Source organism: Tinamus guttatus, unplaced genomic scaffold, assembly GCF_059628265.1.
Source record: "Tinamus guttatus ecotype Peru unplaced genomic scaffold, ASM5962826v1 Tinamus_guttatus_pri_ptg000171l, whole genome shotgun sequence".
Lineage (NCBI taxonomy): Eukaryota > Metazoa > Chordata > Aves > Tinamiformes > Tinamidae > Tinamus > Tinamus guttatus.
In genome coordinates, this window is record NW_028288705.1 from 2720039 (window position 1) to 2736857 (window position 16819).

Consider the following 16819-nt stretch of genomic DNA (forward strand, 5'->3'; position numbering starts at 1 on the left):
CCTTTTAATTCAAAGAAGTCAAGACTATGCCAAAGCACACTGCACATTTAAGATAATCACAGGTAAATCTCATATTGCAGGTTTTTTCCCATATAAAATGGATTGTGAAAGCAACTGGAAAGCATTTATATGAACTACTGCTGTCCAAATCTCACCTTGCAAAAAATCTACTCTTTCTTCAGCAAATGATAGAAAGGAACCCAGTCCTGAAGGTTCAAGGTGAAATCTTGGCTCCATTGCATTCATTTGCCAAATGTGAATTGACTTCAACAGAGCCAGGTTTTTCCTCATAAAGATTCAGCCATAGTAAGCAAGGGAATGTCTAAACAGCAGAGTAGAATAACAGGCTATAGATCCTGACTTTGTATTCCCAAGACAAGCACCATGCTAATGCATAACATGAGAATATCTCCTTGGCAGATTTCACAATAATCAGCTCCCAACTCAAAAAATCACATTATGACTTTAGTTTGTGTTGGTGATCCTAACAGAGAAATCAAATGCAGCAGAGACGGAGTGTATTTTTCATCTTTAACAGTCTCTTGAGAACAACTATCACTGCATGTCAGCAGATTACTGAATTACCTCAATTTTATTTTACTTTGTAACCTACAACTGATCCAATTTTGTCTATTGTTAGTGCTATCCTGACCATCCTGTTTCATGCTTCTGTAAAGGTCTCTCTTCAACTGAAAAGGCCTAGACCAATGTGAACTCGAGGAAAATAGAAGCAAGAAAAGAACTTCTCCATCAGAATGAAGAAAAATGTCCAGAAATACAAAAATATACATAAACAAAAACTGAAACCAAGCAGAATGATGCAGAGACTGAGAGAGTTCAATCAACATTGCTTGTAGCATGCAAGGCCATCATTCCCACTTTAACTTCTAACATATATTTTTCATGCAAGACAACAAAAATTATTATTTCTTTCTTAATCATGGGCTCAGGTCCTAACTCAGCAACGTATGTATGTTAATTGGGAAGGATGAAAATCTAGTAAGCAATGTAATATTCCTGTTTGTTTCTTTGTTTTCTTCACTGTATGAATTCTAAAAAAAGCATTTCTGTCTTTCCCCATTACAGAGATAAAATGCTGTAGCATGGAGGAGCATTGCCATCTCAAATCCGTAACTTAAAGCAATCTATGAGTAATGCTAACTAGTTTACATGCAGACCTAGATATCTAGCAGTGCATTCAAAGACTGAAGGGTTACAATTGCACATTGTATAGCCTTGGCATGGTTGTATACAGGAAAAAAAAAAAAGGCTAATACTTATGAATTATGTATTCTACCAGAGTAAGTTATTTTACTATGATTTTACTATCTTTCTTACTATCTAAATAATTAATTATTAACATTTTATACGTTTACTATAAGAACAATTTCACTATTGTGTTATTATTTACATGGCTTCTCATGTATTCCTTATCAGCTTGAATGATTTAAATGATCTTATACAACTATAGTAAGTCCTGGAATAGATGCAAGAATACATTGCAACACAGCACGTAAACTAAGACAGAAATCTCAAAACTCTATTTTGCATACTCACTTGAATAAAGGAGTTCCACAAACAACACATTTGTATATTCCTTGAGCTTTATGATGTGTGTACTCCCCCTCAAAGGCACTGGGAAAACAACAACACTACATTTAAAAAATAAATAAAGATTTTTTTTTAATTATTAAATTAGCTAGGACTTTAGAAAACAATTACGGGAAAAAAAAGCACTTTATCTAAAAGTTCACAGTTGTTTTTTATTAAATGGAGCAAATAAAGCAGGCACAGTTTGCCTTAGGAGTTATGTATCATGCGGAAGGAAGCAAATTGTCACACAGTTCAAAGGACAGAACAACAACAACAAAAAGCTAAAAACTGGAATCTTCCTCGATTTGTATGGAGAAGTACAACTTTTTGTAAACAGGGATTGCTTGAAATTTAGATTATCGTAGGCACTTCTATAGTTTTGTGTTTAAACAATCTTTAGCAGTAAGCTCAGGTGCTAAACTGCAGGCATAAAAAGCACCAGGGTATCTGCCATGGAGAGGACATGAAGAGTTGGCACTTGGTTAGTAGAAGATCGGCTGTCAGGGTGACAGAAGTATTGTAGCTGAAAATGAAATAATTGGTCCACAACTTCAAGCTGTATGCGCCTTATATTTTTAGTCGAAAAGCAATATTACAGCTTTAAGGGAATATTTTTCTAAGTTAACAATCTAAAAGGCTAGGAGGTCATTCATCTAATACGAATCAGCTGTGCTAGTCCAACAAAAAGCCTATGTGTTCGGCAGCTTGTTTTTATTATCCTTTCACCCTTTTTATGAGGTCCAATTTTTTTTATAAACAGGATTTTTAAGAATGACCTAATCTCCAATTGTTTGTGTGCATTAAATCACGTTGTTGGTCCCGTACACAAGCGGGCCGCGCGGGAGCAGGCCGCGCCTCCATGCCAGGCCAGCGGCGCAGAGCAGTGCCAGGGGCCGCGCAGGACAAGGGGACTGTCCCCACCAAAACAGGGCCCCACCATGCGCGGTAAAGAGCCCTTTCGGGTCATGAATGAAAACAAGCAGTTACATCATTAGTACGTTTGGATGAGAGGTAAAGAGAGGGCCCGATGCCAAGCTCAGTGGTATAAAGTAGACAACAAAAATGGTTAGGCCTTGGCAAGTTACCTTCACGTTGGAATCAGCTGAGAGAGACTTTATTCACTAAAAACAGTCTTGGAAGCAAGTCCTTTTTTTTTCCCTCCAGGATTCAGGGCTGCCTTCCAACGACTAAAGCCATGTGAGGGCAGTTATTGAAAATTTTTGACATTCCAACCACAAATGAGCCAATAAATACCTTCTCCACATGTGCTTCAAAAAGAAATTGGAGTGGGGTGGAAAAGAACTAAATTATGCTACCTTCTTTCTGCAGCCAAAATGTCTATGCTTACAATGACCACCTTCAAACCTTCAGGTTGCTGGCACAAATCCATTTCCCTCGTGGTTCTGCTTACTGTGATGTCTTCCAAAAAGAGTACCTAAACCGCTATTACTTCCACACATTTTGTAGTAAACTAAAAACAGACCCTAAACATAAGCCCTGTGACTTTATAAGACATACAGTGTTCATTAAAAGAAAAAGTCACACAAGACCCTTGGCCTTGGCCTCCATGCTGCAGATGCTTGTCTGTTCAGTGGTGTTAATTTGTAGGGGTTAGTAAACAAGTGCAGAATTCCTAGAAAAAACGTTGGCAGAGAAGACGAGGAAGCAATAAGAAAAGGAAGGGGAGAAAAGAAAGATGCCTCTATCTCGAGGAGTGGATTTCCTTCATCCCGCCTTACCTTTCCGTCCCTTTCTCCTGAGTGACATGGTACTGCAAGGGTGTCAGCCGCTTCCTCAGCTCCTCCTGGGAAAAGACCACCTTACATTCCTTTTTATCCCTACATGACCCTGCAAAGGGAGAGGATATGGGAGAAGGAGCCTTTTTAGCTTAAATCCTGAATAATTGCTTTGGCAGACGGCCACAGCATAGCTTCTGCATTCACTTGTCAATGACCAGACCAGTCCCTAATGCACGAAGAATGGCTCAGCTGAACTGCAGCTGATTATTTCTTCAAATCCAAGTTTAAAAATAATTTTGTTTGAGAGCCAGGTGATTCCACTGGAGCAGTGACAGTGTGCTACAGCCAAAGCCCGTGTGTGTGTTATATAGCAAACTTGCGCGCACAATCATTCACAAGAAAGCAACATTTTTCAACCACTAAAGAAAAAAAAATCCTGCAAGAATAACTACAACTGAAATGTTTTTTACAAGACATCTATATTGGAGACTTACGGTAATGGGCATATGATGTTTAGCCACAACATGCAACAATTTCATAACCTTTCAAGTAGCTTAAAATAATATAAATCATTAGAATTGGAGTACAGCTGATTTAACTGCTAGAATCCTGGTCCTTTTACTTTATAACATTAACAACTGTATTTTGGCCTTGTTGAAGCACCAGAATATGACCCCTCAGCAGTAAGTCATTTCTTTATGCTGATGCTGAAGTTGAAGCTTCAGCAATCAAACTGCCCTAAAAATTAGGGCTGGCATTAAAATTACTCTCCTTGGAAAATCTCATCTTATGTTTTGCTTAACTCATACAGAAAATCCAAGGAGTATATAGAGATTAGAGTGAAAAACATTCACTGTAACACATGTAAAACATAATGCAAAAATTCTCAACACACCAGAACAGAAATATAATAAGGCTGCTTTTGAGAATGAAAACTCCCTTAGTAATAACAGAAATTGCCAAGTATTGAGTTAACTTTGATAACAACTTGCAAAAATGAGCTGACAAAATATAACAGGTAAAAAGTACTCTAATTATGACAATAATTAAAATATGGTATATTTAGAAATAAAGAGTTCTGACAAAAATATTTTTTGCAAGTAATGTATATACACTCATAAAAAGACCAATTGTGTTTCCAAAGTAGAGGGAACAGAGCTACCCATCTGTATGTCATTTAGTACAGGAGAGGCAATGGCAGGTTTAAATTACATGGTATTGGATTGCAATTTCCTAACATTGGATGCTTTTCTGCTTTTTTACCTTGAGTCATTACTAAGGAGTGTTCATAAAAAGTAGCTTAAAGCACAGATGCTTGCAAATCATTTAAGAAAAGATGTTTCTTTCTTCCTCCCCCTCTTCTTTTCTCAATTTTTTTTAATGTGTGGGGGTGGTGAATAGAGGAGAGGGAAAAAGAATAATGCTGTTGGTCACTACAGACTAACCCTAGGAAGTATTTTCAGGAAGAAAAAAAAAGTAAAATTGAAAACATCTGATTGAAGTAAATAGTGCCAACATAAAAAGCTTTACTAGTGAAAGAAAGGTATTGAAAAGCGACTTTATTTCATAGATTAGAAATTACTTTTGATCTAAACATTCTTAAAAACAGATTGTTTTCCACTCTGAGCCATCTCATTAGCTGTGCTGCAGAGCCTTCATTTTAATGGCAAGCTTTGAAAGAGCGCTGCTGTATGCCTTTGTTAGCCTCAATCTTATTTGGGAGACGGATAAAGATTTCATTCCAGGTCTCTTTGTTTGTCTTTCAAGAACCACTAAAGCAGTATTCACACAAATTTTGCAGGAATGTGCCCTGTGCCATAGCTTACAAATTATTTGGTTTTGGTGCACTTAAAGGTCACCTTTCAAATTAGCAAAATTTTCCTACATCCTGGCTTTTCAACCTTAAATGTAAATATTGTTTCCTAACTGTAAGTGAGGTTTGTTCTTTATAACATTTGGTTGCTTATTTAAAGATGTCAAACTTTGGAGGGTTTTATTCTCCGAACGTGCTGGGCTTTCGGCTAATAAGTCTTTCAAACTACAGCTAACGGCGAAAGCAAGCATATGCATTATATAAATAACTATTGTTATGTTGCATCCTGCAACTCAGAAAGAAACTGTTTGAGTTGGTTCTTCATCTAGAATTTCAATATTAAAAATTGGTCTAGGCAGCAGCAATGAATCTCACAAATGAACATCTCCTCACTTTTAAGACCTACAATTATTTTTTCAAAAGTTCAATTTGCCCTTTAAATGTTCAAAAAAGCAAACTTGGCATAACCGACCTTCAAAAAAATTATAGAAAAAAAATGTTTTAAAGAAGAGCCACTACTCCCTTTTTACTCTCTTGGAATACTTTTTAATCTATTTTAGAATTTTTTAGCATTCTTCAGCCAATATCCTAACTACTACACACACAAAAAAATTATATGCTGCTTGATCCATGACACAGATGAGAAGTAGGAAGCACGTTATAAAAGATTTCTCTGTGTTATTTTTAATAGTTAATTGCATGTTTCATGAGACACACAAGCATTCACATGTACAGGGGTATCTTGCGATTCTGCATTGGGGTAAACTACAACCTACCCAGACAGGGGTCTTTTTACATCTACAATTTAGCAGAGTACAATCAAAAAGCTGTAGTTGCAGTACAAATCATGTAGGAAATCCCTCTGCGCGGCATTCAAGAACAGCACTATTCAGTGCTTCGCATCTTGCAAAGGGACAACATAAAGCTACACAGATACAGGTATACATGTATATCTATATACATAGCTATACAACTACAAGAGAACAGCTAGTAATGCAGCTGTTATGAAACTCATATTAAGAAAGAGAATAAAGGTGCAATGAGGAAGGTGCAACTACCTTTCTCATTCTGGCTCCCCAAACCAGGGACCCACTACCAGCTGTAAGCAGGGCACTGATACTGCAAAAGTTTTTTAGGCAACTCAGGGATAAACATACGGTTCACAATACATTTGCAAATTATACATACAGGGCAGAAGAATAAGTAAATTAAAATAAAAAGAGTAATTGGTTTTACAAATGCTATGACACCAGTGTGATTACAAAAGAGATGAGAATAAATTATAAACACTGTGAGCATAGTAGGGTCTGGTTTCATTGGACCTGTCTTTGGACACTGAACTGACATAGTTTGTTCTTTGGATGTCACTCTCACAACAGTGACTTTAAGAAGAGCCTGAGGCAATTCCAGATCCTTCAGTTAAATCCTACTGTTGGGAGAAGTGAACACGGGCCTCACAAGAGCAGACAAAACTGCATTTACAGTTCTGCTCTGCGCTCCACCTCAGCCTCCTCCGGGCCCCTCTTACTGCAGTGCACACATGGATTCCACTGCAACATCCGAGCCCAAATCAGACTGTCCAGGCAGCCCGCCTTAGTGCATTCGTTCTTGTTGCTGCTCCCTAGAAAAGTCCTGTGGATGCAACTGTGTTCCAAAACCAGCCACAAACGTTTCCATTTTAGGCCAGTTATTTTCACCTTTTTTTGCCAAAAGTTAGAGCAGTGCTAAAAGCTGTTAGATATTGGAACAAGATGGGAAGCCTTCTCAGTGCAAAGGCCAGGCTTGCGGATCTTAATGGACAGACATTAAAGTTCAGGAGAGCGCAAGAAGCAAACAGAAAGTTTTGGAGCCCTCGTGTTTTAGGAACGGGCTTTCTGGAAATAAATGTAATTTCCTGTTCACTCGAAGGCTACCCACATTCTAGAGTTCAGCCTTAGAGTCTGCAGTCCCTCTCTATAAAAATGAAGTGTACAGCAAGCATTTACTGGGTGCTGACCTGGTAATGAAGACATTAAGCACCTCACCTCGCATATAAATTCCGATTTCAGTTGACCTTTTCAAACCTGTGGCTCACAGCGCAGGTGAACACCAGTGCCAGCCATTTCCCTCAACACAACGGATCACAAGAAAACTGGCAACAAGACACGTCCGGACAGACCGACACAAGTGAACAGACCGCTACCCCTCACCACCGAGCCCTTCACCTGCTCCAGCGTGCCTGAGGGTGCCCATCGGTGTCTGTCATGCCCTGAATTATCTTGGCATTTTGCCTGATGCCTTTCCTTCCTTAAATGTTCTTTTGAACTGTGCTAATGATTTTATGTTTCGTTGCTTCTTATCACTACTTGGAAGTGAACTCAACTCCTCGTCCTCGTGGAAGACACATTTCTGTGCATGCCCACGTTCCGCTAGCATTAATGGACATTACAGCCATGCGCTGAGCACCTACCATTAAGACTTCCTGAATTAAATACGGCAAGACCAAATGTTCCAGCAGAGCACAGCCATATAATAAATTGGGCTTCCAGTTTTCAGTACTACTTCTTTTAATATACCCGAGCATTTTTCTAGGGGCCTTCCAGCTCATTTTATTTTTCATATAACACCAAAGCTCCAACCCTGCAGTGTGACCTGTATGGGCAGACCCTGGAGAATATGCAGAGCTCCAGTAACTACAGAAGGTCTATGAATGTAAATCATATTGCAGGATCTGGCTCTAAGTACACATCTCTCTGCTTCCCAAAGCCTGTCCCCTCATAAGTGGGTCATACCTTACTCCCCAATTATCTCAAACTGATGTTAAAAAGAATCCTGCAAGGGAAAAAAAAAAAAGTACATCTATTCCTTTAAGCAAGTATCCTTACGTATGCTTGCATATGACTAATTCTCACCTTTATTAAAATTGGAATCTCTCGTTTTCATTACTTCAAGTTTTCAAATTTCAGTTTACATCTCTTGTTTACACTTTTGCCTCTCCCTCCACTGAGGCAAAGGAAAATGGACAACTCCATTTCTCCCCTGTTTAGTCATTCTCAGGGTGTTCGGGCACACAGCCCTGTGAGTGCCCTGCAGGGAACTCCTACTGCTACCAAGCCAGAAACTGGAGGTTAGTCAAAAAAAAAAACCATCCTCCTGAAAATGCAAATCAATGGAAACAGTTTTGTTGGCTTGTGAGTTTGCAAACATAACTTTCCAAAACCTGTATTTTATATGATCAATCTTCTAATAATTCTAAATATTCTATAATTCACAAGCCATTTCAAATTACCTGAGCATGCTGCTCACTAGGATAGATGCTGCAAAAAAAAAGTCTGATAAGTCACGAGGTCAAGTTTAAGTAAAATCCAAACTTTGGCATTAAAAAAAAAAAAAGTAAATGTTTTACACATTCAAAAACAGATCTCTGTTTCTTCTTTGTGGGACGGCTCCTTTGCTTTCTTGCTGTAGGTAGCTACCTCCCACCCGCTGCTGAAATACCATTTGCAGTTTCATGCAAGCATTAGGAGTAATGGGGCGAAGACCATTTCCACTATATTGCGCGTTGAAAATCCAAAAGCCGGATACCAGGACAGCAGTTACAATTTTGGGTCAAATGTCATGTTCTATCTTTAAAGAACAACAACAAAAAATTAACTGTCTTTAAAAAAATGATGTACTTAACACCCAGGAGGCTCATACAGCCCCAAGGGAAGGGCAGGCCAGCTCTTTGCAAATTCACAAGCTTCCCATGCAATCAAATCACAGCGCGCTCACATTTGTTTTTTTACTTCTGGTCATCACCATGGCTCATATTTTATACAAATGTATACATTTTGAGTCACCATCACAGATCTCCCACATTACAGAACAAATTTCTCAAGGACTAACTCCTCCCCCTGCCCCTAACTCCAGCTAATGAGCCTCTTTTGTGCACTTGCTTTCCGTTCAGACGACGCTGTTTTGGAATCGCTAGTATCCCAGTAAGGCAGAATCTATGGGAATGGAAGCTGACAAGTTGTTCCCTCCAAACTGCAAGTGTTTCCTGCAGGTTATATGTGATACATGAGCAAAAGAGACATTCCTTGGAAAGAAACCCGAAGCTGCCTTCCCTCCCCACCAGTGTTAAAAACATGCAACAAAAGATCTAAGAGTTTTGTGTTGTGGGAAAGGCGAAAGAATCGCGGCTTCGTGTAACCTGTCCGGGGTTGTCCAATTCCTTATCTCACAATGTCACTACCAGCACAAATTTTGGGCTCTCAGAACTATCGCTGAGCACGTTACCACACCCCGCGCTGACTGAGGGCGCGAGCAGTTCCCGTGGGGTCCTTCCTAGCTCTCCCTTTGCCCTTACGGCAGTGCTCAGCGTGCAGCTACCGCACAGGCGTGGGGAAGGGCAGCACCTTGAGCAAAGGGCAGCAAAAGCTCATGATGCCCTTAAAGTGCCACTTTTTGTCCGCTGGGTTGGCCATGGAGGGGGTGCGCGGGGCCCTGACCTGTTGCCTTCCTCTTCGATGCAAACCAGGCAAGACAAGATCAAGATCTATCGGTAGAGCGGGGGGGAGGGAGCATTTATAGTGATGGATTTCTCTTCCTCTCTTCCCGAACAGATAAAGGGACTTTTGTTTGGCTGATATGATCCTAGCACCTTTCACAGGCACCGCATTTGTTTAAATTAAAAACAAGAAAGGCAGAGACACTGAGTACTCTGTATCTGGTCAGTAGATTTGTGTCAAAATCGATAAAAGGCTGCTCAGCACATGGAAAGGCATTTTATTAACAGCAGAATTAAGCTGAGCTTAATAAAAGTGACTTATGCTACCTTTTGCATTTAAGATATTTCAATGAACCATCAAAATAAGTTTATTCACACGGCTTTAATAAAGGTTTAACCCTCCAGCGGAAACAATTAAAAGGCAGCGGTTACCGCAGCGGCGTGGAGCTTATTGCAGCATTCGGGCTCTGGCTAAGTCCTCCTGCTGCTTCCTCTGCAACAGTGATGTGTGGCCTGTGAAATGAGCACCGCGGTGCAGGGAGCCAAGGTGCCGCGCGGGCCGCGGGGGTGGAGAGGAGCAGAGGGGAGGAGGAGGCGGGAGAGTCCCCGCTCTCCCGGCCGCGCTGCAGCGGCCCAGAGCTGCCCCCGGCCGCGGCTCCCGGCCAGCTCCGAGTGTACAGGAACCCTCCTGGCAAGGGGTTCAGGCCCAGCCTCCCCGCTCGCCCTCCTCCTCCTTCCGTCCCCAGGCACTGCGGGACGAGGGGCAGCAGGAGGCTCCTCCAGCTGCTCTCCTGCTGCAGCCACCGCGAGGGCCGCGATGGCCACTAACTGCCAACCTCTCCCCTCAGGGGGCCTCCTAGGCGGCCCAGTCTATAACATTCAGCCATGTTTTACGGAGCAGGAAGGCACGGTCAAGGCTCCCCACAGCCTTAGGAGGGCCTGGTTGAGCCAGCCCATTGCTGCATTCCCCCCATCAGTGACCTGTGCTCTCCTCAGCCTAACAACGCCCTTGTGACAGCTTGGACACCTTGGACGCCCGTCCTTACCCTCCAGACTATTCAGGGTCCCAGTAAATTCCAAGCACACACATCCCCTTAGAGATCCACTGGATCACCTCCTCCAGGAACTCCAAAGATATTCCTACTGACTTGAAAGGGTCACATAGCCATGCTCCAAACTTGCACCGCTTCTTGCTTGCCCTCCTTCAGCTTAGCAATAACTAAAATCTCCTTCCCTTTTTGGGGCTGACATCTCCCCTTCACATCTCCTTCTCCTCTGTAACCTGGACTACATACTCCACAGAAAAAGGTCAAAGCTGATTTTTGCTTTTAATTGAAGGGGGAAAAGTAAAGGCAGTCCTTTAAGGCTTTCTCAGACTGCCTGTTACATGCAGAAAGTCTAATAACTAAAACAGTAGCTTTTCATAGGAGCCTTAAAACACAGAAACACAGTTAAGGCTGAAACCTCATCTTTTACATCCCCAGCTTCAGGAGGAAAAGCAGAAAGCCTGACTTGCACGGGGCACAGGAATGGAGCACAGGAAATTTATGAGCTCCCAGAATTAAAACATTCTTGCAAGAAAGGAAAAAAATGGTTTGCGGTGGGTCCTTTATGGGAGTAGGAAGGGAAGGCAAATGACCTTAAGAGATCCTTCAGGGAACACGTTAAGGAAGTGGGGCCGAGCATAACTCTGGGAGCACAGGAAAAATCATCCTGTGCTGCTCTGTGCTACAGAACCACAGAGAACCACGGACGGGCACCTCGCAGAGCCTAGATTGAGATGTTAAAGAGAAGGCAGGAATGGGAAGGGCAAGAGACGGCAAAGGAGGCACTGAGCAGCACTGACTGCCTCTCTCCCCTTCTCACAGGGGCCAAACCTTTACAAAGATTTGTTTTTTTTAAACCATGCCAATTCTTGCAAGCATCAGGCACACTATGCGTATTACTCACAGATACCTACAAATACAATTCACTCCTCAGTTAACTAAGATCTAGATCAAATATTAGTGTAATTTACAACGTTTGTAAATACAGTTCGCTTTTTATTAAGCAAACGTAACATTGAATTTACCGCTGTTAAGATACTTTTAGAAAGGCGTTTTTTTCCAGACATTTCAAAAACATGATAATGTGTCAGATTCTACTATCACAGCACTAAGAGGCAACATGGAGATATAAACAGACATTTAGATATTAATGACACGTGAACAGTTCAACACGCGATTTCCCGTTGTGCTCACATTGCGCTCGTCTTCAACACTTTGTTTAAGCATGTGCCAGAAAATTCCCATCCTTTCTGGGAGGTAGTGAACTCAGTAACGTGTTAGACTGAATTTTAAGTAGAAATTCTACTTTTGTGGCAAACTGATATTTGCTTTTTATTTAGCTTCTTAGAAATAAGTTCCCAACAAGTTCTGAAGACAAAGTACATCCAGCTTAGACCTTGCATGACAAATTTAACCCCAGAGCAAATTTTTATGTCCAAGTTATAAACCCCAGAAAATAGGGATTTATAATGAAAACACTGACAGGCACTTAACCACAGTTGTACTAGTGGGTCTTGTTATAAAACCTATCAGTCTCACTTTTATATTCTTTCAAAGCACGTGAAGAGATATCCATAATACCACATCTTTGGTGATACATATTTATCTATGGGAAAGTTACAACATATATTATGGAAATCATAGCTCCGAACATACAAACAGACAATATAAAAGCATTTAGATGTACTTACAGAAGGTATAGTAAGCACAAGTGAATACAGAATTTTGAACGTTTTACACCAGTTTTTTTCGTAGATTTTTGTCATTGCTAAAGACACATCTGGCAGGCACTATGCACACAGATAACTTCACTGGTGGGAGTAGTCTGAGAGTTCAGAGGGACTAATGCATACGCATAACTCATGTATGTAAGTGTTTGCAGGATCTGCTCCTGGAAGTGATCCTATACTTAACAGATTACCACTAAAAATCCAATCTCGAGACCCAGTAATTTTCTGTTCACCACCTATTCATTTTGATTTTATGGAAAGATGTTACACTGTAACTTGGAGTTAACGAAGATTTAATAACATGATGAAATATTTAATAACAAAACAATAAAACAATAAAAGTAATAAAATATTTACTGATAAAAATAATGTTTAATAAAAGAGGCTATGAAAAACTATAGGCTATAGAATCTATAGGCTATAAGTACTTATTTAATAAAGACTTACACCATATGCCCAGCACCATCTTCATACAGATGTATTGTAGCTTGATCTACAAAAGTATGATTTCTTACTGATAGTTATTCTAGTAATTAAACACTTCACAACAATTTTACATAAGCTATGATTTTATTATTTCGTATAGCTCCTGCAACAAATACTACCTAAGTCCACCCCGTACTTTCTTTACCATTACTTTTACTTAATTTTACAACTACTATAATTGTCTTTTTGATCTACAAAAGCAGAAAAGCCAAATTATCTCATGCAAAAAATATGATGTAAGCAGCACAACATTCAAAGTGTTAAATAAATAAAGGCTTTTTGTTTTTAGGAAATGAGAGCCCATAATAATTAAAAGACACAGCAAAGCAAAATAAGATATTCTTTTTCTGTATATCTTGGTGGTCTGCTACAGAAAACACATGCACATGGAAACTGCATAATCATTATTTGTATCAGTTACTTGCTGGTATGCACTAAAACCGCTGGATTAATTTTCACATTAAAATATTCTTCTTTTTTTTTAAAAAAAAAAAAATCCTACGAACTAAATCCTGGGAGATGCATCCTATGTTTCCAAAGAAATTCAGAGCATTCTTCTCTAGAGGAACAGGCTCAAGAAGAGACACTTCAAAATCACATGGAAAGCACAACGGAGTGTAATCATTGCTGGAAATGAAGAAACCTTGAGCCAATGCGAATGTAGCTTGTGTATAAGCACAGACTTACATGATCTGTTCCCAGTGCTCCTGCTTTTTTAAAAAATAATTTAAAATGTTCAAAAGGTCTCAGGGTGTACTTCATGTCTGGGTTACTGCTAAAGGGGAAGCTTTTCATATTGCTCCGGGCGTGCGAAACACTATATGGTTAGTGCCATCTACCGGGTGCGCACGGTACCAGGGTGTCCTTAGAGCGTCATACGGGAACATACGGGCTGACGTCAAACTGTGCCCTAGATCTGCACATATTGAAATATTTAGTCCTCCCTTCAGAAAAGGCATATTTTCAAAATACAATTCAGAGGAATAGATCCACACTCCAGGTGTTAATATATAAATATATAAATAGAAAAACAGCAAGTAAAAACACTTCCTTATCACAACGGTTAATTTGATTTATGAAGAGATTTGCTAGCCTAACTCACACATACTTTTATATTAGGTAGAGAGTGATCCAAAGGAGAGACAGAAGGTTACCCCTATTCTAAGATATTTCTTGGCCTTCTAAGAAGGATATTATTTCATTCATCTTGTTGAAATAACATTTTCATTTGCTTCTGATCTACAAATATGACTTCATATATTAAAATGAATATATTATCAAATCAATTTGTTGTGGCATAAACAAATATTACGGGAAGAAATGAAACAACATGATTCTAGGTACCACTCCAAATATGCAAATTCAAATGATACTTCCATTAAAGTCCTCGTCCTGCAAATATTTAAATGTATACAATTTAAAACTGTGCAAAAGAAGCTCAATTTTCAGCCAGAAAATATTTTAAAAGATACAACCCTGGCCAGAGGCTTTGGCTTTATATGAGAGCTCAAGGAGGAGACTCTGCCAGCATTTTGATTTCGATTTCTCACACTAAATTGATAGAGCTTCCAGGCTGTTAGAAAGTGTCCTTTCCTAGGAAAGTTTCTATACCCCTCAAAGAAGAGCAAATTCTGCAGCACTGGAGACTTGGGCAGCACACAGCACCAAGTGATATCGCTGCCTAGTCACAATCTGTACAGACCCTCATGGTGGGAACAGCTCTAATACAATGTGCTATGTTATAAAAAAGAGGCATGAGAACTTGGGGCACTTTCTGTATAATCAAAAGTTAAAGTCACAGTGGATTGTGGCACTTAAACAGATGTTGTCTCTAAATCTCATTCCCATGTTTAATTTGATACATTTACTTGTAACCCCCTCAATACACCACGCACAAAAAACAAACCAAAGGCAAGGCTAGCCTACATTAATTTATAAGTGTCTGGGGAATTTAGATTCCTCTTAAAATATGTGAAATATGTGATTGTATATTATTCCACTGTGAGCAGATGAATTTTGGCTTATAATACATATATAAAGCAGCCAGTCAGTGGAACGCAATCTGTTAATGTTTGCACAGTTATGGATCAAGCAGGCAGGAATAAACAGCTGCGTTATTGGCTTTTTACTCCCAAAATACGACCACTGGCTTTTGCCGGAAAAACCAGTTCACTAAACTGCTAAGGTAATAACGCTTTGCAAAGCGGCAGCCCGACAGACTGTGGTGCTGGCTGGCCAGATCTGAGAGCTCCTTTTTTGGTGCAAAATGAAATGGGCAGCACAACCTGGACGCCCCGTCTGAAGGCCGCACGGGCAGAGAGAGCGCACGGCGAAAGGGGCATCACGAGGCTAGGGAAATTTGCTTATGCTGTATTTTTAGGATTTTAAATCTGGCTCACCAGCACGTAGAACAGGAAACAAAGGTCTGGCTGACACAATGCGGACTATTCTCTCTCTTCCTCAATATGTTTGCAGCTCCTATCTAGGTTAATGGGAGTTTTGTGCACATGTGGAGGGAAACAGAACACAAATGCTGCAAAAATTGGACTCAGATTTAGTTCAAATAAAGTGTAATCAGCTTTAGAAAATCCATCAGCTTGAAAACTGATGTCTTATCACTGAAAAAATCTTTAGAACATCACCTCCACATGCTTGTTAAATACAGCTCTGGAGCAAAAAGTGCTCATAACGTTTTGCACTTTTATGAAACAGTTGTGTGTGCATTACAAATGCCCGAGCTGATTCTTGTTTGATGTTTCAAACACCAATCAGCCAGGATTGTATCTTTTTTTGTTTAGGTGTCAAGAAAATGCCTAGTACCTTCTAAATTAACTCACTGAAGCTTTTATTCTTGCTCATGTAACTATACACACTGCCATTACGATGCAGACATTGTGCATGTTGCTAAAATGAAACATGAAATACTTAGGTTTAAGGGTTTAATTGTGTAACCAGTTCATAGAGATGGGGTCTTTTGGCCCTCCTCACAGAGCAAACTTCAGAGCTAGGACTTTACACACATGGGAAGTGCAGCTGTGTCTGGGCATTACATTGCATGTTTTCATATTCATATTTATTATTCATTTCATATTTAGAGAAGTGTCTAAATAATACGCTGTTAGAGAAAAAAAGAATTAGGTTTTAAGTTCTGCATATTTTTCCTACATACCCTTCATTGGAACATACTTAATTTACAATAAAATTGTAAAAAGGAACACATTCATGTTAAGGACAGTATACTTTAACATACTTTGGAAATTGCTTTTAAGCAATTAAGATTTAATTAAGATTTAATTTAATTAAGATTTAAGCAATTAAGATTTAAGAAATTAAGATTTAACAGTAATCTATATACTAAATTCTGTTAACTATCTTTTTTAATGATAAATGATAAGGAACACAACCGATTTTCAGTTTAATTGCTCTATTTTTGCCAAGAGAGAGGAAAACACTACAAAATTTAAGAGAGAGCATGTTGGGCAAGGAAGCTGGGTAGCACTTCCAAGCATCTTACAATCTAGGATATGAAAACTCTCAAGCAAGCCAGCGGCTTATTAAAAAGCAATCAAACTTCTGGTTCAAAGGAAAATTTAAACAAACCAGAGCAGCCCATAGCACAGCGTTTCCTGCAGCAGACACCCCCGTTCCTAACGGGCCTTCGTTACGCATGACACAACAAGCAGCACCCGTTCAACCTGAGGGAAGCCCACAGGCTCGCAGGGCCACTGGCTGGCTCTTTGTCACCAAATGCAGCAGGTTGAACGCAGACATCACTGTGATATCCTCACCAACAAAACCAGAGGCAAAGAACAGGGGCAAGAGCTGAGTAGGGAAGAAAAAAAAGAAAAAAAAAATGAGAACAAATTAAAACATCAAAAATGTTAAGATACATTCACAGAAAAACAAACGGTTACATTTTTATCTAAGACCGCCAGATGGGA

General features: G+C 39.8%; 1 protein-coding gene across 1 annotated transcript in view; it reads right to left on the minus strand.

Moving 5' to 3' along the window:
• Nucleotides 1–16819, minus strand: part of MSRB3 (methionine sulfoxide reductase B3) — a 67883-nt gene extending 51064 nt beyond the window's left edge. Inside the window, exons 1-3 of the mRNA XM_010222268.2 lie at nt 16574–16819; nt 3333–3441; nt 1558–1635 (exon numbers count right to left, since the gene is read on the minus strand). Of these exons, the coding sequence (XP_010220570.1) occupies nt 1558–1635; nt 3333–3441; nt 16574–16649 (263 nt within the window). The 5' untranslated portion in view covers nt 16650–16819. The remainder of the gene's footprint in view (nt 1–1557; nt 1636–3332; nt 3442–16573) is intronic.